This window comes from Protobothrops mucrosquamatus, unplaced genomic scaffold, assembly GCF_001527695.2.
Source record: "Protobothrops mucrosquamatus isolate PMUCROS unplaced genomic scaffold, P.Mucros_1.0 scaffold1, whole genome shotgun sequence".
Classification (NCBI taxonomy): domain Eukaryota; kingdom Metazoa; phylum Chordata; class Lepidosauria; order Squamata; family Viperidae; genus Protobothrops; species Protobothrops mucrosquamatus.
The window spans coordinates 76,857-104,657 of NW_015386388.1; the positions used below are offsets into that span (position 1 = coordinate 76,857).

Genomic DNA, 27,801 nt, shown 5'->3' on the forward strand with positions numbered 1-27,801 from the left:
GTAGCCACGTAGCTACTTAGGTATTGTGATTTGTTTTCTGCTATAAGGTAATATGTTTTCTTCAAGAAAAAACACTTTTAATTGTCTAGCATAGAAAGAGGTAATCATCAATACCCATAAGCTCTATCAGAACAAATGCTTAAAAATTAACATTTAATACTTCTTTTCCTGGGATTTGTTTTTTAGTAACATACCAAAAATAAGAGATGGCAGTAATGGAAATAGCTTGCCAGGACCATACAGAGCCAGCTACTGGATCTCCAAAGGATCTCCTAATGGGCAAAGGGCCAGAAGAAGTAGTGAGTGAAAAGAAAAGCAATGTTTGCAAAATAGAAGAGCCAGATAAAAAGATGTTTCATGGATCATGGAAGATCCTTAATGATGTGATTGCTAAAGGAACTGCCAAAGAAGACAGCGGAGAAGGGAGTTTAGCCTCAATCTCCATCATTGCCCAGGCAGAATGTAAGTGGAAAATAATATATTAATGAAAGGAGGAGCTGAAAGTGTGTGTGTGTGTGTGTGTGTGTGTGTGTGTGTGTGTGTGTGAGAGAGAGAGAGAGAGAGAGAGAGAGAGAGAGAGAGAGAGAGAGAGAGAGAGAATGTTAATGTTTATGTAAGTATAACTTTCTTCTGGAAAGATCAATTGGTAGCCTTCTAATGGATTTTCAGTGTTAATAAGGACATTCAATTGAATACCACGATGATTAAGGGAGAAGTGCTTTCTGAATATTAATTGCTCTTAATTCACTTTTCCATTTCTCCTGGCATTTCCATCTCTCTCTATAATTCTGAGTCTGAATTCTAGTAGAAACCTCTAACTTTGAAAGTGTAAGTGATTTAGAATAAATACTTAGAATAGAATTAAAATAAACCCTTGACTTAACAGACCACTGGGGACAGGAGCATCTGCTATATCTGAATGTTCATGAAATGTTGAAAGGGAATTTATGCATGTGTTATACCATTGTATACAAGCTTAGTAGTTATGTAACAACTAATGTCAAATGGAATTCAATGCATGCATAACATGGCATTACATGTACAATGCTGAACAGGTTGTGTTGCATCTGAAGTCCACTATATTAAGATCTGATAAACTGAGATTTTAATATAATTTAGGCACGTCCCAAAAAACCACTCTTAAATTCAGAAGTAGTCTGAATTGATTGATATTTACCATCAATTTGTTTTTGACTCCTAGAAACCAAATAGATTTTCTCCAGGACTGTGCTATTATATATATATCTAAGTCTAGATTTCTATTGGATATTTGAAACAAATTGTGCTATTCTTTAGATTCTAGCTTGACTATTTTAACGTAATATTTGACTCCCCCCTTCTCAATCCTCTGAAATACATTTGCAGTCTTCCTTTATGTTTTCTTGATATTTTATCAAATTTTAACTCTCTAATACTGCTATTCTTTGATCAGAAATGTGGATATAAATTGAACACAATAATAATAAATGGCCTCACACTTTAGTGAATCTGAGTTCTGTAAATGTTTGTGATTTTGATGTTTCTTGCTTCATTATGGCATGTTTGGACTTCTTTTTTAAAAACTTTCTTCAGGTGAGATAAGCCAGGAGTTCAGTCCCACCTATTCAGAGAGGCCTTTTATTGCTCACACAAAACGATATAGGTAAGTTCTCCTTCGTAAAATGCAAAACCACAACACCTTCACCTGCTCCTTACCCCCAATTCACTTGCATAAAAAGAGGAGACTCCTTTGAATCCATGTTGGAAGGAATGTATCCACACGGGGGGGGGGCAACAAAATATTCAGGGGCTGGGCTCTTCAACCATATTTTGATGACTGCTATCTTGCTTGTTTGATTCATGCCCCCCATTCAGCAGAGGTCATATATTCCACTTAATTCCACTTTTTATCCTAGACTGGTATCCAAACCATTGTGCTAGAATTACCAAATTTCATTCTTCAGAATTTTCTGCATTACGTAACAAAATATTTGTTAAAATGCTATCTTTGAAATTGTTCTTTGAAGATTGTCAGGACTTGGCAATTCCTGGTAAGACACATTGTATACAGTACCACTGCAGATGTAGCATAATTTGCATAAGGTCTTAGTTCTTATGGTATAATTACAGAGTGGTCTTGCAGATTTTCAGCAAAACTGGAGTAGCAAGGCTAAATTTTATAAGCAACATTCAAGTAAATTATTCTGTGATTGTGAAAAAGTTTAGAATTGTTGTTTTAAAAGAAGGGAAAGATAGGGAAAGAATCAATATTATTATGAAAAGGAGCCATTGCTTGACTCCTTGGATTTTGTATTTTGAAAAAATAAAATATTTCGATTGTGACATGAAGCAATAATACCAGCAGAATAAAATGTTTCTTGGACAGCCCCCGTCCCCATGTATTCTGTTTCTTGTTATTCACAGTCCTTTTCTTTTCTGTTATGTCTAAGTTTGCCTTTTGCCCTCATCACTCCAAAATATCAATCATTCAGAAAGTCAAACCAGTAAGGTTTATATAATGAATGTTTCAACATTGCTGTAAGCAAATAAATCCGGTGTCTGGTACGCCATGGCATTGCTTTCATTTTAATAAGGCTAAACTCTTTGGCTCACTTTTGACGCTCATATTAAAATATTGTTGAAGAGGAAACATCTGAGAAAATATGTGTTTATAGTGTTTCAATGTATGATTTAAAAATTATTTAGATATATAACTTTATTGGTGTATTTTGTTAGAAATTGAAGACGGAAGATATTACAAAATTAAATTTTAAATGAATACATTTTTCACAAATGTATTCATTCTTTAGTTTGAGAACTTATTTACTATGATTATTCCAAATGTTCTCAAGATCTTAGTGTGTGGCTTTCAGACCTGCTAAATGATTGTGGTTTTTGTGAGTTAAGCTAAAATATATCTGTAATACTACTTTCTGTCAGCCGGTCTAGCAGCCTTGATCAAATCCCCAATAATGTGGCTCATGCAACTGAAGGAAAAATGGCTCCAGGTTCCTGGAAGGCCTTACATCGCGGCAAATCCCGGAAGAAACAGCAAAAGAGAAAATCCTCCCTTAAAACATCAAAAAGAACAGCCTCCCTAATTCGAAAGCCAAGGACTCCGGAGCAGGAGAGCTGTGTACCTATACCTGTGCAGGTAGGGTATATTCTACACTGCTTCAAATCATGCTTGAATATAGCATTGATGATGGCTATAATGGAATTTAACCTCAACAGTGCCTGTTTTCTTTCTCAGAGACATATGTGTTTGTAGTTGTATTAACAATGCACAAATGAGCAACAGCTCAGATACCATTTTTCACCTTTATGAAATCTATCCTGTGGCAAAATGTGTTATAAGATGAGATCCTGAACAATTTGGAGGGGAAATTTTTAAAATTACTATCTACAATAGATGACATGTACGATGACAATACAAAAGAGGACAGAGATCACTAATGATTGCTTAGCAGTATGATTTTAGACCACTTTTTTATAATTTACCATGTCTGAAACATTTAGGACTTTAACTTCCATAAATCCCAGACGTTATTGGAATTGAGATCCAGCACACTAGAGTGGATAAATACATAAATATTTTTTTATTTATGAAACTTTTATTACACTTTTCTATTTCAAAAGCACTCACATCTTTCCCCTAATTCAATAAGTTGCTAAATATGGAAATTTGTTTGTCATGAAGCACATTCTTTTTTACCCTGTACATTAGTACATCTGATAAGTAATCATCTTGCCTCTAACACCCAGGGAGTCTTAGCAAGGGACACACCAGCAATTTCCCACCATCCTTCCTTTCTTCAGATTTAGAAGAATTTCAAAGATGTCTCTTGGTTGCTTTTTGATAGTGATGTTGCATTGACTAAACCCAATGCAGGAAGGGCATCTTACAAAAAAGTGTTCCAGTGTTGGTCAAACAGAGCATATAGTTATAAAAGCCAGCCAGAAATTGTGGAACTCTCTGTAATAATAATATTCAAAAATAGAATGGATTACATATTTAAAATTCTAGATAGTCCTCGACTTATTACCACAGTTGGGACTGTAAATTGTTGCAGTTGTAAGTTGAGTTGGATGTGAGTTTATGATAATTTTTACAGCAATCATTAAATGAATCACATGGTCATTAAGTTAATCCAGCTCCCCCTGTGGGCATTTTTGCTAGAAATTGGTAAAACACTCACAAATCCACAATCATGTCACTGTAGGACACTGCAAGTAGTGGTAAACAAAGACCCAAGAGTCCAAACTATGATCAATTAGTGCAACAGTCATAAGTGCAAATACAAGTCATTTTTTCCAAAGCTATTGTAAGTTGAACAACTGTTAAATGAATGATAGTGAGTCCAGGGCTACCTGTAAATCACTGGTTCATATTTATTTATAGATAAAGTTCATGTAAAACCATTCTTCCAAAATGTTAGAAATTCGTGTCCGTGGTTCCCAGCTTTTAGTTATTTTGCTTTTAACTAATTGGAATCTGACAATTGAGAAAATAGCTTCCCTAAGTATTGGTGGAGTTTAGAATGCAATCCTGGGTAGCTAACTAGTTCATTTTTCTTCCAGGAAGATGACTCTCATTTGGACACCCTCTTCAATATCACTTCATGGCATTCAGAACTATGTAAGGATTTCAGTTCTGATTTCAGTTCCTTTGAGAAACCAAGCCAAGTTTTATCTACTAGCAAGTTGCACATGATAAAGAACCAAGCAAAGCTAGAGTTACACAAGTTGATCAGCCCTGCTCAGTGCTTGAGTCATGTTTGGAAATCCTATACACAAGATAATTTGGGCTCTCAATTGGAAACTGTGCATCCCTGTCCTTCAAACAAATTTCCTCCTTATTTGTATGGCTGTAGCTATTTGCTTCCTGCTTTGAAACATGGCCCTCTGAAGACTTACCTTTTTGATGATCTTTCAAATGTGGATGATGAATGTTATCTTTCAGACTTGAATCTGGCACATAGCCTTTCCAAATGTCATCAGTCTGCAAAAAACACTTCAGATAATCTTTCTATGGATGAATTTCTAGTAGATGCATTGAAGGGTAATGTTATTCTTGGAGAACCAAGAAACCTAGCTTGTTTGGCCAAGACTTGGAAAGATGGATCAAGTTCAAAAGTGTGCCTACAGGAAATTAATGAAAATGAAGGAGTGTTGCTTACAGAGGTGAGCTTTTGAAAACTGTTAACAGAGTACCAATTGCATACTTAGTCATAGGTCATGCTGCATTCTGCAAAGTAAAGATAGGGATCATCACCTAGAACCATATTCCTCTAAATAGCTTGGTCAAAGACAAAACATGCATTTAAAAGTATTACACGACAAAGAACATTTGAATTAAAATATTTGAACCCGCATGGAGCAGGGGTGTTGTATCTTTCTATATTTTCCATAAGTGGGAAAACTACTAAAAATCTGGCATAGAAAGAAAAGGTGAGACTGCAGTTTTCCTCTCCATTAGGCTAGCTTTCTAAAGAAAATGAGTTTTTAAAGACAATGGGCACTATTTCTTATGTCTTGTGCTGGTATAACAAAGGAATTACTGTTATGATCTTAGAGTGAAAATTCATTTTAATGCACTTTAAGTTACTTTTAGTGAAAGAATTCATATGGGAGGTAGTAGGACCCTCCTTTGAAATGGAAATATTTTATCCCATCCCTCCCATCCTACTTATTTGAGCAATAGCAGAAGAAATTGCAGAGTTTGCATTTTATGTTAAACTTGGTTTTTTGGTTTTGATTTAGTATAATGTGTGAACAAAGTTGCAGTTTTTTTTATAAACTCCTGGTTTGTCACTTAGCAAATATAAATCCATCCTATTGTGACTTACTCAACAATCCATAGCAGACACAATCACTGGTGATTCACACAACATGCCATAATGGCTTGATTTGGTTTTGGTATTGAAATACAAGTGTTGTTTTTAAGGTTTATGTGAGAACTAGAGCACTTTTATTCAACAATAATAAAGCTGGAAATTTGGGTAGATAGACTGGTTTAGATTCTGGACATGTAGGAAGAGGTATATGATGACATAGCAGTTGTGATTTTTTTTCATGAAATTTATTGCCAATAGAAAAGGAGATGATCATTAGTTTCAGTAATGTTGAAAAGCATTACATAAATTCATGACTATAACCCTATGAAACCATAAAGTGTGAGTAACATGGCAGTAAGAATACTTTCAAATCCCAGTTGCTATTGTGTATACTATGAGGAAGACTGTTGTTCTGCTATGTTGTTAAGACTTTGTGAGCATGATGCTGGTATAACTTGGTATATTTTTGATGGTCATGATGTTTAAAGAGCATTTCATATGAGCATTTATTTTTTGAAAGTAAATTATTCATAGAAGCAGTTAATTGGAAGTGTTAAAATGTTTCTATGTAAGACAAGCATTTATTATAAATTATTTTTATTGCATGAATCTGCTCATAGAAATCCTATGTTTCTCACAGAGTCAAGGATGAAAGGGATATAGAGAATATTTCTTCCTATGGAAGATCCACTCCTCTGTTGCCCTTTAAAAGAACTGGGTAACTCCTGAATTCATATCACTTTTTCACTCCCTGTCCAGGGATCTTATTTTGTGATGCATCTTTATTCTTTCTCCAAATTGTGCTGTTTCCTAGGATTATGTAAACCACCTAGCTTTCTCACTGCAGATTCTGGGCATTTAAACTAGAATAGCTATAATTATGTGAATTGTAGTTAGTTCCAAAAAAAATGAAACAAAAGGAATTCTGTTCATAGTAAATTTCTAAGACTCAAGGATAGAGGAGAATCAGTAAACATGTGAACTAATGGCAGGATAATTTGGCTTTAAAAGGCAAGCTCCAAAATGTTTTTTTCACCTGTTCTTGACAATAATTTTGGCATCCTCTTTTCAAGGCCTCTTTTCCTCTTTTGTTTCCTGGTTGCTAATCTGCAGAAACTCAAGGCAGTCGATTATGAGTACCGTGAAGAGGTTCACTGGACCAAATCTCAAAGTTTGCTTGGCACAGGCACTTTTGGAGAAGTGTACAAAATGGAGGACAAGCAGACTGGCTTTCAGTGCGCAGCCAAAAAGGTACAGTGGTACATTATGCAAATCTGTTGCCTTCAAGGGAGGGAAAGCAGCATCAAAAAAGAGGAAATGAAAGTTGCTTCCCTTTTCAGTGGAACTGCTGAAGGCTGGAGCAGTCGAAGCAATGATGCTCTGCTGAAACTTGTTTGTCACATCCTCAAGGTCAAGCCAGAGGTCGTTGCCATGGTGACATCAAACTGCGGAATCTCTGGCTGGCTGTGAGTGTAACAGGCTGCCAGGGAAGGATCACTCTTGTGCAGCAGCCAAAATTGCCTGCGGAGGTGATTTTAGCTGCTTTCTTGCATGGCAGAAATCATTTGTACAATTTGTAACAGGGTCAGATATTAATAATAATAGAAGTTTCTTTAATCTAATCATTGAATCCTGGCAATTTTTCCTTTACAATATAGATGTAGTCAGTCTCGTCCAATGAAATGGGCTCCAGCCACAGCAGCTCATGTAATTAAAACATTAGTCTTAAAAATACCACCAATCTCTGTATTTGAGTACAGAGTATGGTGGGAGAGCATAAGTCTCAACTTTTATTAGACTAAAGCTGTAGCTTTAAGCTACTAGCTAGAGCTGATTTGTAGGTGCCTAATTCTTTTTGAGACACATAGTGTGCTTTGGTGGCATCTTCAGCAGCAGTCTAGATTTCCTCCTTGTAATACGTCATGCACTTTCACACTCTTATGTTTAATGCTGGTATTATGTTTAAGACCTGGGGGGGGGAGCTAAATTAACAAGTTGGAGAGCTCAGATGCCTGAAGCTTCTCTGATGTGTCTTGAGGCTATTATTTATAATTCCTTTTTTTCCTCTATGCTCTGAATTTTTGTTCTTTGTTTCATTCTCTGATCCAATAATTAGCAGCAACTAGCTAATGACTAATATTTTCCTTCTCTTTAGCAGTTATCCTCTTTTATAGATGTTTTGTTTTACCAGTCTTTATATAATCAGCTTTTATTTTAGCTTTTCTCTTATCTGTAACTATGGGCAGACTGTATTTTAATGTTTGGGTTGAAAAAAAAAGCTAGACAAAGAATATTTAGCTTCATTTGTACAAAAATCTACTAGGATATGTTTAGCCTAATTTTGAACTGAAGGCACAATGTGACGTTAGCTTTTAGATCCCAGCTTCTTTCAATGAGAACATATCACTATATCAAACAACAATATTGGCTTATTCTTGCTTGTTTGTCTTATTTGTTCAGCAGGCCACAGAGATGTAAGGTCAAAGAAATGAAAAACTGCTCTTGTTTTCTCCCCATCCTTTGCTCCTTCTTACTCTTTTTGGCACTTGTCATATTTGTATATCAATGTCTTTATCAAGACCTCTGCTTATGCCAGGATCTCTGTGTTTTTTGTTGGTGCTGCTTTCGATAACTTCCATGTTGAAAACGCAGCTTCAGTGGGACCAATAAAATATATCTTGTTGCCTAAGATGATGAGTAAAATTGCTCCCTTTCATGGGGATGTCGATCAGTTTAACTTCAGTACTGATAGTGGACACATCATTCTCTACTGCAAATCAGGACAACAAAGTAGCTTGGAACCAACAGTGCATACTGTATTGAACTGACAACTATCCTCAGTCATTTTACTACTATATTGATTTGCTGTATCTAATTGCTGCTTACTGTCTCTTTGATAAAATGCAATGAAATAGGGTATTATGTGTTATATGAACTGAGCAATATATGTACTAAAATTGATATAGTACCTGGGCTGGTTGTCTCTTTGTCTTTTTATTTGGATTAGGGATTTTCTCAATAGAATTGTCAAGCGCTAGGAATAGGCAGGTGGGAAGAGCATTTAGGCAGCGCAGCTAGCAATATAAAAGTATTGTTACTGCCACTAGTTCAGAAGGATGGGAATACCCAGAGAGAAGTGGTTGGCATTGCAGCAGTAACTTCTAAATACACTGCTTTTCTCTACAACTGAGTGGAAGGAAAAAAATAATCGGCACAGGGTTAGCCTAGGAAGAGAAGTAAGCTTGTTTAGTTTGTGTTAACAATTGTGGGAGATCACAGAGAGGATTCTTATTTCTTGTTTGTGCAAACAATTTATGGAAAGTTATCAGATAACATGAGGAAACAGTGCCAGCTCTTTATTACTGCTAAAAAAATTGAGATATTCAGATTCTGGAAGAAGAGATAGAGGGAAATTAAGTGAGAAATTTGATAGACAAACCATGATTGCTTTGCCACACTAAATGATAGTAAAAACAAATTTGCTTTAACAGTGTGTATGAACCAAGCTCCTGTTTCAATAATTATTTTTTCCCACTGGGGGCTCAGGAATCTCAGTGAGTTTGTGAAAATCAATGTACCTTGTCCCAGTTTCTTCCTCAACTTCCCATTTTTTTCCTGTCAATAGATCACAGCTCTTTTTCTTAGTTACTTTAGAATTACCATGAGCCTGAATGTTTTCTTGGCTCATTGCTTATTCTTCTTGTTTTTTAATTCATTGTTAATTTGGTTTTGCTTCTTTTTCTGCCAGCTTCTCTTATCTATCCTATTTATTTGTTACCGTCATTTTTTAAATAAAATTTTGTTAGGATCTGTCTCTTCCATTTCAATTTTTTCTGCCTCTCATTCTCATCTGTTCTTCACTTAAGCAGGTGAGAATCATGATCCTTCGTAATAAAGGTCAAATATTGCTAGTATCTTTTCTCTGTTCTTGATCACTTACCTAGGTAAGGCACCAAGTGGTCTGTTTGCCTCTCAACTTCCTTATGGATAAGAAATCCAAATACCCCAACTTGCTCATCTTCTGCTTTCTCAGATGTGCCCTGAACTTCCCTTGCTCTGAGTTTTTTTCCTCATTCAGCTCACCCTTAATTCATTTGAAGAAACAAGATACTGGACTAGCTAATTTTGATTTATTCTAATTGTAGTAAAAGCCATTATTTTTCTATTTAAGGCCAATATTGTTTGAAATTTTTTACCTCATGCTTCTCTTTCTAGGTACAAGTTGAACACTTTCGTGCAGAAGAGTTGTCAACATGTGCTGAAGTGACACATGCCAAAGTCCTCCCACTATATGGAGCAGTGAAAGAAGGCCAGTGGGTTACTATCTTCATGAAACTGATGGAAGGTAAGTGATCAAGAACAGAGAAAAGATACTAGCATATTACTAATCATGAGCAATAGGAATTGCAGACTATTCCAGAGGCAAAAACCTGATCTGAAAATGAATTGGGTGACTAGATGTGAAGCAGGATTTTAATTTAGTCAATTTAAGTTCTTTTGGGATTGCTTCTGCAACATTTAAGCAACCATTAAATGTTGCCTGATGTGTCATTGTGGGATATAGAACTAAAACTTGATGGAATACTTTTCTTCAAAGCCTATTTCTAGCCTATTTCTGACCGCCGCCACCCTCTTTTAATGTTAGACTTGCTTCCTTTTTTCTTTTTTAAATATTATTTGAGCCTTACTTGTTCATCACATTAAAATATAATGAAATTTCAACATCTTGGTTTTAATGATTTATGAATATAGAATGCTATAAAATTTTAAGCAGAGGAGCAGAATATCTTTTCTGACCTTAAACATTGCCTATTTTTTTCTAGCTGTCAATTTGTGCTCTATTTCATTTTATTTCCTAAAAGCCAAGGGTCACAACTGTTTCCCGACTTTTCTGTTAATTTTTCTTTTAATTTGTGATAAGTATTTTCTATTTTTAGTAGAGGATAACTGAATATTTGTGAGAGCCTGTTGATCCCGTGGTTGAACTCACAGCGGGAGTTCTTCCTTTGGTACAAAGCCAGCTAGTGGACCTTGGCTAGTTGCTTTCTCCCAGCTCTAGGAGGAAGTTAATGGCAAACCACTTCTGAAAATCCTTGCCAAGAAAACTGCAGGGACTTGTTCAGGTAGTCTCCAAGAATCAGACATGATTGAACAGAAGAAGAAAATAGTCCTGAATATTTATTTCTTGCTTTTATAGTTTTCCTTGCTTCTCCATAGCCATCTGCTTAGCCACTGTAAAAATATGTGTTTGATTACATATCAAGAAGCTCTAAAGCTAATGTGTCCAACTTTGCAGTTCATGTGCCGCAAGTGGCCCTGGACCTACCAAATTGTAGGTACCATATCTTCTCTGTACATTGTTGTCCTTTAACTATAGGATCCATGATTGCAGATTTCTTGACTATGATGCCGCTTGATATTTTTTCTGTAGACTGAAGCAGCTAATGTACTTCTTGGTGAAAGATGGGAATTTTTCCTTCTAGGTGGGTCATTGGGCCAGCTAGTTAAGCAGTGTGGATACTTACCTGAGGACAGAGCTCTTGATTATCTCAGCCAAATACTGGAGGCCTTGGAATACCTTCATGCCCACAATGTTCTCCATGGAGATGTAAAAGGTAAGATCATTATTAAACAGCCAACCCAAGTAGCAGAGTATTTGCTCAAAATGGCTGCAGTTGCAGAAAATATGAGATGATGTGCTGGAGGGGATGGTATATCTTGACGTACTTCCCACTGAATTAGTCAACTTGTCTTTATCTTCAGTTTTCAATAGAAGATTGTGTGTGGGGCTTCCGTTTTTTGCATCTGCAGTGCATGGCCACGCGAGAGCAGACCTCTGCTCCCCACAGCTATTTTGTTCCTGCTTGGGGAACCCTAGATGGGTCCGAAGTTGCCCCGGAGAGGTGACTGTGAAGGAGGAGCGCCCCGTTGATCACGAAGCGACGGCAATCGCTTTGTTTGATCCGGGGAAAGCCCTCTGAACCCGACAGGAGAAAAGCTAGCGTGAGATCAGCGTTTAGCCCAAGCTGCTTGCAGCCGAAGTCCCAGAGCACGAACTTAAACATCGGTGAACAGCATACTTGAAATTGGTGAGAGTACTGATCTTCTTTCTTCTATGTACTATTTAAATCCTTGAAAAGATCCCCAAAGCAAGAAAACCTCCAGAAGTGAAGGGAAGGGATTATATCCCCATTCCCTTACAGACGGAAGCGGCGAATTAACATAAAAGGTTGAAAAAGATATACTAAAATTTGATCTAGGAACTAAAAAACTGTCAAGATTATACCCCAAAAAAATTCTGATAGAATTATAAAAATATATAACAAAAATAACTTTTTGATAGAAAGAAAAACTGAAAAAAGAAATAACTGCTGACACCTAGTGGAGAATCAAAGAATAGAACACTAACAATAAGGATTCAGAAATTGGCAGAATGCCCAGAAACAAAGAAAAAGTTGTTCCTTTGAATTGCAAATAATTTTGAAGACAGCTGGAAGAGCCACCTATAAGATTAAAAAGTGTTTTGAAAGAAAAAAAACACCTGGACTGTTGCTTAAACCTAAAAACTGTTTATGGGGAAAAAAACTTTGGCTTTTTGGCTAATATTTTAGAGGAGAATTTGCGGATTTAAAGTGGCTTAATATACTGAATCTGTAATTTTGATTTTCTGATAAATTGACTTTTGAATTAAAACATTGATGAAAGTTTATTTGAAGGGGGGAGACAACATGGATATCACATACGTATCAAAAAATGACAGGATACCACATTCAATATTTTTTCTTGAAGGACTTAGCCTGGAAAATCAAGGGCCTCCAGAAGCAATACTTCAAAGCAAGATAAATACTTTCCCGGAGGAAATATATGTAATGCTAGGACAAATACAAATGACAATAGATTCAAACCATGATGAAATTCAAAATAACTTTAAGGATTTAAATAAACATATTTCCAATCTAAATCTACAGGAAATAACAGCAAAGGAACAAACAAATCAGACAGCAGATTACAAACTAGAAGTGTATGATCAAATTGATGAAATAACAAAGGAAAATAATTACAATTTGACACAAACAGGAAAAAATCTTCAAGGTTCTGTTACAACAAGAAAAATGGAATTATTAGGAGAACTATTAAAATTTGGGGGACAGAAAGAATTTATCTTACTTACTTCATCTTTTGTATTCCTAACAACATTTGTAAAAATATAGGAACTGTTGGGTAAGCGGATTACATCAACTTGGAAAATTACTTGGCAAAAAAAGAAGATCAGAGACAGATACAAGAGATTTGACTCGCCCTACCAGATGGACTATTACGTGAATAAACATTGTTTGAATATGGCTAAAAGAACAGAGAAGTTCGAACATAAAGGGGCCTTATAACAAGAAGGATAATGAGATTTAAGTAATATAGTATGTTTTATAATATATTAAATGTTAAAATAGTAGGTTGATGTAACTTTTATTAATATATAAGTAAAAGATAAACTGATTAAAAAGGATGTTATATCTAGATACTATAAGACAGATAAAAAGTATAGTATTTTTTATAATGCATGGCATAAAATATTGGGACGATGTACCTAAATGGGAAAATTTAGACAATGAGATGATTAATATGAAGAAATTATGACTGATAAGAATTGGATTGAATATAAGGGAATCTAAGCGAACAAAAATTATAAAAATAGGATGCATGCTGAACTAATGAGATGATGGTTATGAGAATAATATATGCTGAAAAAAACGTTATATAGAGAGATTATTATTATTTGTATAAATATAAAAAATGCCTATACCTAATCATTTATATATTGAAAATATTAAGAATTATATTTTGGCTAAGGTTGAAGAAGGAAAATACAAATGGGAGAAGGGAAGACCAAAGAAATGTATTATTAATTAATATATTAATTACGGGATTATCAAATTTAATCATTATTGACTGTTAATTAATTATTACTGTCCTTTTTTTCTTGTTAAAATATAAACCAAGACAAAACGCTGTACACCAGGCACTGGAAATTGTTATATTTAAAAACCAATAAAATATCTATTAAAAAAAAAGATTATATGAATGTTCTGGCAGCCCCCTCCTTTCACATAAAAAACTAAGTATGAGGGAAAGGGACTCCTCTTTAGGCTTCTGCCTGAGAGGTTAATATCTGTTGTATTAGAATTTCTATGGAGGAACATTTAATCAAGTAAATCTGCACTTCTGGTCCCCAGTAATAAAGTCAAAATGTCAGGTGAGCACCTAAGGAGAAAAACTAGGTGCTCTTGTTACAATATTATATAGAGATACCGATGGCCTGAAAACCTTGCAATTTTTCTTTTGGCAGCTGACAATGTCCTTTTATCTGGTGACAGAAGCCATGCTGTTCTCTGTGATTTTGGTCATGCAGCTCAACTTCATCCAGATGGCATAAGGAAATATTTAATGACAGGTAACTTATGGCAGGTTCTGAAGAGGCTATTGATGTACGAGCATTGGACTGCTCTTTCCTTTATGTTCTAAATATTGGACTCATCCCTGAAAATAAATAATTTAGAGGTGTCTGTCTCATTATTTTCCAGCATCAGGCATGAAGCTATATCTTTATCCCTGCCTCAATATTTTAGGCATAATTTTAGGGCATTATCTATTTTTAAAAAGTTATATGGTAACATATACAAACTAACTTCTGCCCATAATCTGTACCCGACAATTTTATATATTATGCAAATTGAACCACTGCGGGTACGTTACCAAAAAGAAAAAGAAAAATTCCTCAAAATGGAGAATAAAATATAAATTATGTCAAAAATCCTAGGCAATATTTCCTAGGAGATGAAATATTCTTTGCTCTGATGCTGGTAATATCTTTGGAAGAAAGGCTAGGGCTAGTGAGGAAAGAAAAGCAAAGAAGCTATTATTTTTCAAGCCCTAGTTTTCTCTCCCCTTCACCCCCATCAACTTTAGCAGCATATGCTAATACCTTGGGAAGGAAGGTTAGGGCTAGCGAGGAAAGGAAAGCCAAGAGTTTCACCAGCATCTCACAAAAAGACTGTCGCTTGTGGAATTCTGTCACATGGCCCAGCAATGGAGCAGCCTGTCATCCTTCCCTACCTCAACCCCTTGAACTCTGGAGATCTTGAAAATGTAAATGAATAATCAGTGATGGGGGCAGAGTGGGGAGAAGGCCCAAGGAGCTTTGGGGACTCCAAGGGATGGGAAGTGGAGCAAGGGGTATCTTGGGGTGGGGGGACGCCTTAAGAGGCTGGAGGCAGGTGAGCTTGTGCCTGCACTAGGCCTTTAGGATCTTTCCCCACCACTGAGGTACCCCATACTCCACTTAACAACCTACATTTAACAAATAAATGTGTTGGGGAGAGCAGGGATGGGGACTTGTTAAGTGAGGCGGTTAATTTAACGCCCTCCCAACCTTCCACTGTAATGGCAGGCTCCATTATGTCAAGGATTATCTGTATGCTTTTTTTAGTAGATGAATTGCAGAAAGCATTAGCCGTTTGATATATTTAACAGTACAATGTCTACTGTTTAAGACACTAAGCTAGAAACCAGGAGCCTGGGAGGGACTCAGCTTAGACATAAAAGCCAGTTGCGTGATTTTAGTCCAGTCACTCTCAGCCCCTAATCAGGCTTGGACAACAAGCCAGTTAGTCAGTTCCTGTTGCAACCAATGGATCAACACTCTGTTGATTCAAAATAAGCAGACCCTGCACTTGCAGGAAAATATTAGGAAAAAAGGCTAACTGAGAATTTTTTTTTGTTGAAAAATCAGTTATTAAAGTAACTATTTTTTTCTGATGAAGGGAGTTGAAAACTATTCATTTATAAGTTAATGCATGAATATAATATATATCCTGCACTTATCACCATTTTTTTGCTCTTCCTTTGTTTGAAGCTATTATACATTGCAATCACATTGCAGGATAGTTTTAGAGATTACAGTATAGTTTTCCCAAGATAAGTTTGTAACAGATTTGGAGTATAAAGCTGTTCAAGTTACAAATACTCTATTTCAAGTTTGGAACAGGCTTTTCCAACTGCTCCAGAAATGTTTTGAGAATGAAGTTGCTGATAGTTTGACTTTAAAATACCTCTTTCAGACTTGAAACTTTGTGAATTCAAAACATTTTAGGTACTCCTATTTCCCAAGCGATACTTCTCTCCAGAGAGTTTCCTACCGGTGTATGAACCTGAACTCAAAGTTTTCTGTATCCTTGCATTGCCTCTTTATTGTAATACTCCAACACAAATTTGGTTTGATATTTTTGTGTGCTGTCTGGTCTTCTACAGTGAAGGACCCTTTATTAATTTAAGAATGTCTCAGCATGGCTGCTTATGTGGAACAGGGCCCAGCAGGACCCTAAAGAATCAATTTCCTCTATTCTGCTTTCAGGGGATTATGTCCCAGGCACTGAGACCCACTTGGCTCCTGAAATCGTAATGGGGAAGCACTGTGATTTCAAGATAGATATCTGGAGCAGTTGCTGCATGTTGCTGCACCTACTGAATGGGTATCATCCTTGGATCAAGTATTATAATCATCCTCTGTGCCTCAAAGTAAGTCACACATTAGTAAATGGGTAATGTGTTGCTTCATTTATCTGAAAGACAAAACAGATAATTGTGGCATGAAGTGCTTAATGTTCTCAACCAATCTAAGAAACGTATCTTTTGTTAGTAAATACATATTTTTGTTGGATATCTTGAAATCCATAAAGTTTACCATTCAACATAATGCACTTATTTTATATTAACTATTGATTTCAAGAAGTTATAGGTCCCATCTCAGGATTACTTCAATTTTTCAGATCTCCAGAACTTGTGGTTTACACCAAAAACACAGTCTCTGTCTAGTTGTTTGGTAACAAAAGCCATTTGCTCACACCTTTTAGCCAAAAACTCAGCAATATTTGTTAAATGGTAAGGTCCTTATCATAATCATAAGTTCAAAATGAACAACAGTCTATAAAAAGGGGTTTCTGATTCATTCTGAAATTATTTTTGTCTATAATTCTGGAGGATTGATATTCCAGAAGGATTCACTGATAGAAAGCAATTAAGAAATATAGAATTGTAATGTGATTGTGGCTACAGCTTATCCAGTTCCAAACAAATATCTTCAATAATTTGTAAAGATTTCAAAATTGTTCCACCTATGAGTATATTATGTTTGAGAATAGGTGGTTGGGGCATTGCAGATTTTTCATGAGTTGTACCAGCTATGCCGAGTGACACATTGTCATGCTATGTTAGTTACTTGGTTTTGCAGCATGGGAGTTTAATTGCTAACTGTTTTATTGATGTGTTGGATTTTCTGATTTATTTCATGACTTATTTTTACTCTCAATAATTACATGTGAGTAGAAACAACTGTTGAATGAAAAGGATTAAAATGTTATATAAATTGAATGAATATTGAATATTTTTGATATTACTCTGTAGAGAAGTTGTTTGGAGGAAATTTTAATGCTTCTTGTGATTTTTAAATAGGGCTTTTTCCCTTTCCTTCTATTTCTATCTAGTTACCTCTTCCCTTCTCTCATCTCCATCTGCTTCTTGTTTTCTATTTTTCCTTTCATTCTTATATTTAATTTTACCTTTTTGTGTATAGCTCTTTGTGAGGAACTTGTGAGAGAAAATGGTACATGCAAATGGTGTACCTTATTCCGAGGGGAACGTTTTAAATTTAGGGTCATTTTTCTCTTAAGTAAATAAGATATTTGTTAGAAAATGAGTATGTGCCAACTTAGGTCTACACAGAACCTGCAAGAAAGGATGGGTGATGACATTTAGACTGCCATTCTATTCTCATTTACCTGAAGTTGAATTTTAATGAAAACAGTGATAGGTTTCCATATAATGAAAGGAAAAGCACAAACGTGAAGTTCTGGAACATAACACAATATTCAGTGCATATAGAAATGATTGTTCGGAAGCTGAAGGGCTATGATGAGGAAAATGCAAATCAAGAGAATTTTCTTTGAATCTTTAGTATAGAATAGTTTCAGGAATTAGCTCCTACACAAGGACCTCTATTTGAGAAGTTTGGTGTGGATGCTAGACGCAGGTTGTCTCTATTACTTATATAAATTCTGGTGTATAGAATACTATTTAGGTCACAGTTGGCTGTTCTAAATGCAAAAGAACAATTGTTATTTCAACAATTGATAATATAGTGTAAAAGAATATAATTATTCCATCTTTTCTTCGGGGGCTAAAAGGATTCTAATTTTTATCTTCAGTCTGATGAAATATAGTGGGCTAGGAGTTAAGAGCTGGGCAAATGTTGTCCAGTGAGGAAACAAAATTTCTGTCCATCTCAGACATCAAATTATCTTTGGATGGCACTGGCCTTATTTGCAAGTCTTTCACTATTTTGTCCTTTTTGAATATTGACTTTAAGGCAACCTGTCAGTCTACAGTGTGTGCTTGGTATAATTTCTGTGCACATTAATATTTTTTGTACCAGAATATTGAGAGTTTTGGCCTGTATTGCAGTTGTCTATCAAACAGTATTATCTATTCCTTGTTTTCAAAAAAGTGAGAAATCGATTTCTATTTCATATATTACAGTAGTTGTTGTCATTGTCTGTTAAATAATTGCTACTTGTAGGCTTGCAGTTTTCTGATTGCTTTTGATCAGTATCCATTTTCCTATGTCTTTGCATTGCAGATAGCCAAAGAACCACCCCCTTTAAGAGAAATCCCCCCCTCCTGTCACCCATACACTGTTCAGGTCATTACCTCTGGCCTTGAGAAAGACCCTATAAAACGGGCTTCTGCAGCACAGCTAAGGGAGAAAACCTGCACAGCACTTAAGCAAGGTGAGATTTCTTTGTCTGTCTGAACATGCACACTGGACTGGCGATTCCTTCCTTTCTTGCATTTGTCCCCACAGTCCCCTGACAAAGTCTTGCTCTTTTATTTGTTCCTGACATTTCTGTTCATGTCGCTTCCATGAATCATTTTCACATTGAATTGTGCAAGAGAAAACATGGAAGTCAGGTTTTAGTTAATAACTTGTGTACTGTAAATTGGAAGGAAGTAAAAGTACATAGCATGTCCCAGAGCAAGCATTCTCTGTAAGTGAATTTGGCCACCTTCACTAGTGTCATGCATGAAAATCAGGTTCACGTGTGAAGGTTCAATTTAACTGATTTATTGCTAAAAGACTATGCACAAGAATCTTCTCAACTAACAATCAGCACCTGGTTCAAGCTAGATAAGGTTCAAAGCAGTCCTTATATATAATAAGCAGTCCTTATATGTGGCTGGCTAATAAAGCAGTTCAAGATAAAGTTTCCCTCAAGCTGACAAATAAGAATCATCATGGTTGAGTAATTCCTGTACTGTGAACATAGGACTGGTTATCAGCAGGCTTCCAGTTACAAATCAAAGACATTTGCATTTGACCTTATAAAAGCACTGAATGGTTTAGCTCATGATAGTGGTCTGCACCTTGTGGAACAGCCTTCCCAGTTGTTCCTGTAGGCAACAGCTTTGGTGGTATTTTAGAAAGCAGTATGCTTTTATTATTGTAAGCTCCAGGAGTCTTCCTGAGCTTAGTGATACAAGACTAAAAGGAATAGTTAAACTCACTCCTGATTTCCATCTGGGTATGCTGAGCCTTTTGACAATAAGACAAAAGTAATTTAGTATTTATTGCCTTCTGGTTTTGTTTTATTTGAAAATATAATAAAACGTTATTCTGTCATAGAAAGTAAAACTATGCCAGAGAGTACTCATCATTTTATGAATATATTTATAGAATATATTTATTATAGAATGTATTTATATTTTCCCTCTTTGTAATGGATTGTTACAGGAAACTTAGAATAACTAAGAAGATCTAGATATATCATCTGAAACTTTGGAGGCATCTTATCTTGTGTTAAATGCGTACTGGTGGTTGAACAGGAGTCCCAGTTCTCCTGAGGTGTTTGTACTATAGATTTTTCCATTTGTGCTTTTGGTTTGTAGTGGGAGGAGTGAAGAGTTCCTGGAACAGTGAATACAGAGAACCCAGATGCCTGCAGTCGACACAGAAAGCTATTCTCCCAGAGCTACTGTTATCCATACCTGAACTCCCGGATAGCCAAAAAGTGTTGTCTAGAAGCCCTAGACCTTTGCTGCCATGTCAGGATTTGACTGAGAGAAAGCAGTTAATTCACCCAGACGTGTGCAAGGAATTATTGCCACCAGGTGACTCCTTTCTACCCTCCTTCCTGGCTCCAATCAGTACTAGGAAATACAACATGACAGAATGGGGGACCCCCAGCATTGACCACGACCTTCAGCAGCTGGAGTTTGGTAATCATGGATCAGGATTGATTGATTCCTTTATTATTCCTTTATTGTTTTTATAAATAACTCAAGGCAGCAAACATATCTAAATACTCCTTCCTCTTCCTATTTTCCCAAAATAGGAGGAGGAAGGAGAGAGACAGTGACCAGCCCAAGCTGGCTTTCATGGCTAAGATGGGACTAGAACTCACTAGTCTCCTGTTTTCTAGCCAGGTGCTATAATGAGTAGATCAAACTGGCTCTCTTATCATTTAAAGCTGCTTCTTCGTTTGCCAGTCTATTTTCCTGACCTCTCTTTTTTTTCAAGCTTTTGGTACAGCTGTCAACTTCCTAGAAGATTTTACTGAATGGTACTGTATATTATAAGTAGCATTTCTACCTACCTTAATTTAGTTGAAGAGGCCAGTCATATAAAACTTGTGTGTTTAAAAGAAGGAAAAGGGAGATATGTTGAATGCAGCATTAATAAGATTTATATAGTAATGACAGTAACAGAATAAAAGGAACCTGCAAATACGGAGCAGATATCCATGAAGGAAACAGAGCATGTTAGAGTGTAAAAATAGCAAGGAGATTCTAATGCAGGCATGTCAAACTCGCGACGTCATGTGACATCGCATGACATATCAGGACTTTTTCCCCATTGCCGGCAATGGGGTGGGTGTGGTTTCAGCGTGATGCATCCGGCCTGTGGGCTAGCAGTTTGACATGCCTGTTCTAATCTATGCATTTTACAGAGCATGCATATGGAATATACAAATTTAATAGAAGAATCAGGAAATGAAAGGATCCTTTGAAAACCATGAGTTAGATTCTCGCTTAAAAAATATTACTAGTTTAAACAAAAAGGTCTTTAGATGAGGCAATAAACTTGGTAATCCATTTTTCCTTCCTTTAGTTAAGTTGTGAAAGGGATTCATTATTAAGGTAGTTCAGTGTTTCAAAAATGATTTAGAAGAAGTGCTTCATACCTTGCTTTGGCATAGCACCTTTTTACTTTTCATTAAAACATTGTCTTTTATTTTTAAGTTTCAATGTGGCTGCTGTAATAAATAGAAAGCTGCTGTGCTTATACTTGCATGAAATCCAAACCACTTCCAAATCATTTTGAAGTACCTAAAGTTCCAAATACTTATCTCAAATATCTTTAAGGACCTTGTTCTTAGGATTCAGAGGAACCAGATTTTACCTCAGTACATGCCAATGGGCAAAATGCTATATCCATGTTCATTTTTTTTCAGAGTTACAAATATTCTGTTTACAAATAAACTAAATAAAATTTTTAAAAATCTTTCATTGGCAGATTATTTTGGAAATGCCAAAGACAAAATAAATAGTAAAAGTGCTTAGGCTTTAACTGGATTAAACTTTTGAGGGAAAAAAACCTGTGTTTTAGAGAAGGAGAAATTAATATAAGAAATTAAAATGAAAAATGCATGCTAATATGTTTAAAACTAAATATAATAGCTGGCAAACATGAATTAGTATAGATACCATACACATTTATAAAAAGAACATCCATGGAACTTGATTTAATTTATTATTGGAAGCAAAATCAAAACTATAATCATTATATTTTGAAATGTTAATGAAGAGATGATGGGGTCCTTTTTTGTTTTAATAATGAATCCAGAAATAGTTAGTCCAGATCAGTTAAGTGTAGTCACGGAAGGCAGAACCATTTAATGCCGACAGTGCACAGTCTTCAATGTCTTCATTTTAGTCCATTCTCCTTTCCACAGATCTGATTTTGAGCAGCCTCTCTCAACCCTTTTCACTGGAAGAACAGGAACAAATGTTGTCGTGCTTCAGCTTGGATAGCTTTCTCCCATCAGATGCTAGTGAAAAGGTAACTACATGAGGATGAACAGTTGCTATTTTGCAATTGCAGTAGATTGCCCAAGTCAGAATAGTCAAGAAGGACTGTATCTAAATAGGTATCTAAATTCCTATTTAGAACAATTTGAGCATAACTGAATGCCTTGTACATTCGTATCTTTTACTGTGTGTTCCTGTTTCAAGTTTGTGTCCTGTTTATGCTATGAAGGAAAACTGTTTTTGTAATAGAATCCCAATCTAGATTCTATTGAGAAATGCAAATTTATTTCCTCCACCCAATAATAGAAGAAATAAATAATAAAATGTGTGATTGATCTAATATACTCAATTGCCCACACTATCTTCTGGGTCAGAGAAGGGACAAGTAGACCTTGACTTATAACCCACAACTGGGACCGGGATTTCTGTCACTAAGCAATGCAACTGTAAAGTGTGACTCCATTACTTAGCAATGGCAATCCTGGCACTCCTGGTGGCCATCATAACTCCAGATATATCAGAAAGTGGAGAAAGTCCCAAGTAAATACATAGTGCCCCCCCTCCCCACCCATCATAGTCAGACAGGAAGGATATTTCACCTGTCAGGGTCTAGGAAGAGAGCCTTCTCTGCCACTGCCTCAGTCCTCTGGAATTTTCTCCTCATAAAGGGGTGGCAAGCCCCACTCTCCAGGTCTTTTAGAAGGGTATGAAGACCTGGCTAGGCCAACCCATGTGGGATCAGAGTGGCATACAACCCTGGGGATTGTTGTTGCTTTGCATGTTCTCCATCTACCTTTTAACTTTTATTTCATCTTTGCTTTTTACTTGGCTCCCATTTTACTGATCTATTTTTATGTGCTTATTATGCTTTTAGCTGTAAACTCAGAGTCACTCTGAGAGTGATATTGATTGATAAATAAAGAGCATAGGGGGCAGGGCAGGGGGATTGAGCCCTGGAGACCAGGTGCAGACCGCACATCATAAGTTTGTGGGGATGCTAGAATACAGTGTGACAGGAAGGAGGAAAGAGAAATAATACAATTCAGCTCAGAGTCTTCTTGGCATGTCATGGCTCTGAGGCTGTAAGAACTCACTCAGCTACAGCACAGCACAAGGCAGTGGTCCCAGGAAGCCCTGGCTAGCAAAGTGGAAAGCCCTGGCTCAGCCGCCCTTGCTGCTCTGCGTTTCATCAGCCTAGCTGACCCTCACTGATTTCTTGCTCCTGCTGCTGACAAGGCATAACTGCCTTGGACCCTCACAAGACAGCTCCTGACCATGCCAGGCCTTCTTTCCAAGGCTGCTTGCTCCAGTCTCTAAATTGTGCGTTCCATTCTCCAAATAGTGCATCCTGTTCTCTCAATGCTTCAGAAAGCTTTTTCTAAGATTTTTGAAAACGGGTACCCTATTTGGAGAAAGCCAGGCATCCGTCTGTTGCACTGCTTTGGAAGACCTTAGAAAATTTCCAAAGGCTTTCTGAAGCATTACAAGCACAGGGCACACTATTTGGAGAATGTTACAAGTGACCTTAGGAAGAAGGTCTGCTACAGCCAGCAGCTGCCTTGTAAAGGGTGAGGCCGGGCAAGCCTTGTCAGTAGTAGTAGGAAGATAGCAAAGGTCAACTAGGTGCAGCAGGCATGGAGGGTGCAGGTCAGTGATGGCCACTAGTGCTTTGTGCTGTGGTCTTTGGGTAGCTAGCTAAGAGTGTCAGCTGCAGCTCTATGACTGAAATAAAGGCTTCATGGATAATAGCAGCTGGCTACTACTGCTGAAGGCCCTGGGCTGCTACTTCAGCCCCAGCTTTGACGCAGCTGCCAAGGAATGCTGCTGTGCCAAAAGGATAGATGGGGAAGAGAAAGGCAAGTGGGGTAAGTTGAAGGACCCCTGTGTTTGTAAGTGTGGGCAGGCTGCCAAGAACCCAAATTTTGATCACATGACCATGGGACAATGCAATGGCCATAACTTCAAGGAACAGTCATAAGTCATTTTTTTTCAGCAGTGTTGTAACTTCAAATGAGTGAATGAATGAATAATCATAAATCAAGGACTACCTGTATGGTGAAAAAGTCTTCAGCATTTCTTTCCAATCTCTTTTCAATTCACTTCAGATCATTCCCAGGGCTTTGTGCTTTTCTGGAAAACTATAACCTCTACTCACTGCAATTTAGTTACATCAGTACAGTGTAGTGTTTATGTTGTTGGACTAGGACAGGGAGATCAGATTCAAATCTTCACTCAACTGTGGAATCAACTGGATGAATTTTGGCCAGCTATTCACTCTTAGCCAAAATGTAAAGATCTTCCATGAGTCACAACCAACGGAATCTAAATATAACAAAATATAATAAATAGTATCCTATAATAAAAGGGTATAGATCAGGGGTAGGCAATCTTGGCTCTTTTATGACTCGTGGACTTCAACTCCCAGAATTCCTGAGCCAGCCATGCATGGCTGGCTCAGGAATTCTGGGAGTTGAAGTCCACGAGTCATAAAAGAGCCAAGGTTGCCTACCCCTGGTATAGATACTCAATAGTGGCGAATATCTGTAGCTCGGGTGTAGGATGAGGATAAAGGTTACCTAGATTACTCCGCTGAAGATGTTACCCAGCATGGTAACGAAACGTTCAAAAACCAACCCACAAGCTCAAGAGAACGAACCTTCACCCTTAGGGTATAGATATTCCCAGGGAATGTTTTTTTCTTTCATATCACATCACCCCTGAATCCTTGAACTGTTACCCCAGAATCTTACAAACAAGCTGAGCTATTTTTCTCTGTATGTCCCCCTTCTCATCTGCCTATGCAGTAGTGTTGGCTGATGCATCTTTTTCATCTAGAATATTTCAGTACTGAGGCATGTCACTTGGACAAATTATTAACTCCATAAACAGTTGGTTAGAAGTTCCATTATCCATGACCATTTCAAAACTCACATGCATACTAAAATAAAATTGTCTTCCTCTCTCTGCTTGTCTCTATGTCTCTCACGTATAGCTTTTCTTTAGCAATAATAATAATAATAATAATAACAACAACAACAACAACAACAACAACAATAAAGTTGGAAGGGACCTTGGAGGTCATCTAGTCCAACCCCCTGCTCAGGCAGGAAACCCTACACCATTTCGGACAAATGGCTGTCCAGTCTCTTCTTAAAAACTTCCAGTGTTGGAGTATTCACCGCTTCTGGAGGCAGGTTGTTCCACTGGTTAATTGTTCTAACTGTCAGGAAGTTTCTCCTTAGTTCTAAGTTGCTTCTCTCCTTGATCAGTTTCCATCCGTTGCTTCTTGTCCTGCCTTCAGGCGCCTTGGAGAATAGCTTGACTCCCTCTTCTTTGTGGCAGCCCCTGAGATATTGGAACACTGTTATCATGTCCCCCCTCGTCCTTCTCTTCGTTAAACTAAACATACCCAATTCCAGCAACCGTTCCTTATATGTTTTAGCCTCCAGTCCCCTGATCATCTTTGTTGCTCTTCTCTGTACTCTTTCTAGAGTCTCAACATCTTTTTTACATCGCGGTGACCAAAACTGGATGCAGTATTCCAAGTGTGGTTTTACCAAGGCATTGTAAAGTGGTATTAACACTTCACGTGATCTTGATTCTATCCCTCTGTTAATGCAACCCAGCATTGTGTTGGCCTTTTTGGCAGCTGCAGCACACTGCTGGCTCATATTTAGGTGATTCTCCACTAGGACTTGCATGTTAGCATGCAAAATGTTAGCATGCAAAATACATTCCTTACTTCTCATGCTTGAAAATATTCATATTTATCTTTTTCTCCATATACTAGTTGTCAAATGCAAGGCCATGTACAGATTTGCACTCTCTAGCATTTCTTGAGTAGTTTTTGTGTGTTTTAGGAGCAGCAGCAAGGGCGGGTATACAGATTGAAGAAAAGAATGCAAAAAAGAATGTAACAAAAAGATATATCTGACAGCCAACCCCCCCAAAAAAATGCAATTGCTCCTCCTTTTTTGATCTTTTAGGGCTCATTGAAAATGTCCCACAGTCTGAAGGATACCATGAGTTCAGGTGTACATTCCTGGAACAGCCAAGCAGATGGGCAGAGCACCAGTTGGAACAGCTGGCTGAATCGTAGCAGAAATACAGATATGCCCACTTATGTTAATGGTAAGACATGGTTATAGAATGATAGCTACAAATTACCTTTTTGATGGTGTTTGTCAAATATGATTTTTTTAAAATCAATATTACTACTTGAATTATGGAGTTATGAGCTAGAACAATAGGATATAGCACCCTAGAAAATAATTATTCTTTCCCATTATTTACTAGATTTTTCTAGTAACAATCTAAACTAAGTTCTGGAAAACGTTTATTTGATAAAGCTGAATGGTGAAGATTTTGGCTGTTTTAAAGAATTAAAGACAACTTAAATGTGCCATGAGATTTCAAAGATTAATCTAGTTATGTGTATGTTACATTATTTTCAAAATGATTGTAAAATCTGTGTGTTCAGCTGAATTTTTTTTAAAAAGTGGCAACAACAAAAGTTAATGAAATGCTGGATGCTCAAAATATATTTGTGGCTTTTGGACTCCTTTAGATCCTGTTGCTTTCATTTGGATTCTTACACTGACCAGGGTTTGGATCAGATGGTTTGAATCAGGCGTGTCCAAACCATGATCTGCATGTGGCCCTGGACAGTTAGTAATGCAGCTCCACAAGATAATAAAATAAATAAATAAAGGAAGTTTGACATAAATTTCACTAAATGCAGCTCAAAGAAGCCAAAAGGTTGGAGAACCATGGTCTAAATCCATGTTTCCCACTCTTACCAACTTTAAACATGTTTGGGCTTCAAGTTTCAGGATTTCCCAGCCAGCATGCTGTGTGCTGAAGTCCACACACCTTAAAGCCATCAGTATTGGAAATATTAGCCTAATGATCTATTTTTGCACTAGTATTATCTGGAATATTGAGGAGCATCATATGTTTGATGAAGGGAGTTTAGTCCAGGGATGGGTAGAAGGAAGATTGAGAACTATTGATCTCTACAGAATAAGGTTCTTTGCAATAAAATCGAAACAAAAAGTTATTTTCTCTCTCTCTTTTATTTTCTCCAGGGGTGAAAATTGAGATCTGCTTGCTTAGTGGGGAAAGCCTCCACATCAGAGAATTCCGTGGAACTAAGGTGGGAGATGTTGCCACTGGAATTAGCAGCCAGGTAGGTATTGTGCTGGAGAGCCTGTCTTCTTTGGCTATGTATTAAAATAGAGCTTTCGGTGAAAGAAATCTAAATTTTGCAAGGTGAACAACTTTTCTATGGCAGTAATAATTTTATATCTTAGATATCACTGAAGTGGATGGGACTACAGTTTCTAATCCAGTCTGGGATGCCATAGCCCTGCCCCAATTGAAAAAATTAGCTCGATTTGGGGAGGTGTGAAAGCTATAAAATGCCAATTTATTCATATTTTTACTATTTTTATTTGGTATGCACTTATATTTAAACGTTGTACATGATTTACTTCATCCTTAAATCCAAGTTTTGTAAAAGTCCAGAGGCATGCTGTGGGTCACAAAACAGGAGCTGGTGGGTTCAGAGGGTGATTTGACAGATTTATACAGGTGTTATTTAGGATTGTCAATAATGTGTACCTATAGTAGAGTGGGTTTCCTTTACTTGCTTTTTATTTTGTTTTGTTTTCTTAGATACCAGCCTCTGCATTCAGCTTCTTCACAAAAGAAGGTGATCCTGTCCATTGTGATATGGAGGTCCCTGATTCAGGCATTGAACTTCAGTGCACTTTGGCTCCTGATTGCAGTTCTGGCTGGAAGTGGAGGGTCAAACATGGTCAGTTAGAGAAGCAGCTGTAACGCCTTT

At 36.9% G+C, this 27,801-nt stretch overlaps 1 protein-coding gene across 1 annotated transcript; it reads left to right on the plus strand.

The window, feature by feature from the left end:
- Positions 1–203: 203 nt before the first annotated feature.
- MAP3K14 (mitogen-activated protein kinase kinase kinase 14) lies at positions 204–27,794 on the plus strand. The gene is made up of 15 exons (XM_015832209.1): positions 204–462; positions 1,573–1,642; positions 2,920–3,133; positions 4,561–5,163; positions 6,930–7,067; positions 10,032–10,161; positions 11,300–11,431; positions 14,161–14,265; positions 16,225–16,388; positions 18,505–18,655; positions 19,812–20,141; positions 21,878–21,984; positions 25,940–26,084; positions 27,041–27,141; positions 27,630–27,794. Exons 1-15 carry the CDS (start codon positions 207–209, stop codon positions 27,792–27,794), a joined length of 2,811 nt encoding a protein of 936 aa, XP_015687695.1. The 5' UTR covers positions 204–206.
- The last annotated feature ends 7 nt before the right edge of the window (positions 27,795–27,801 follow it).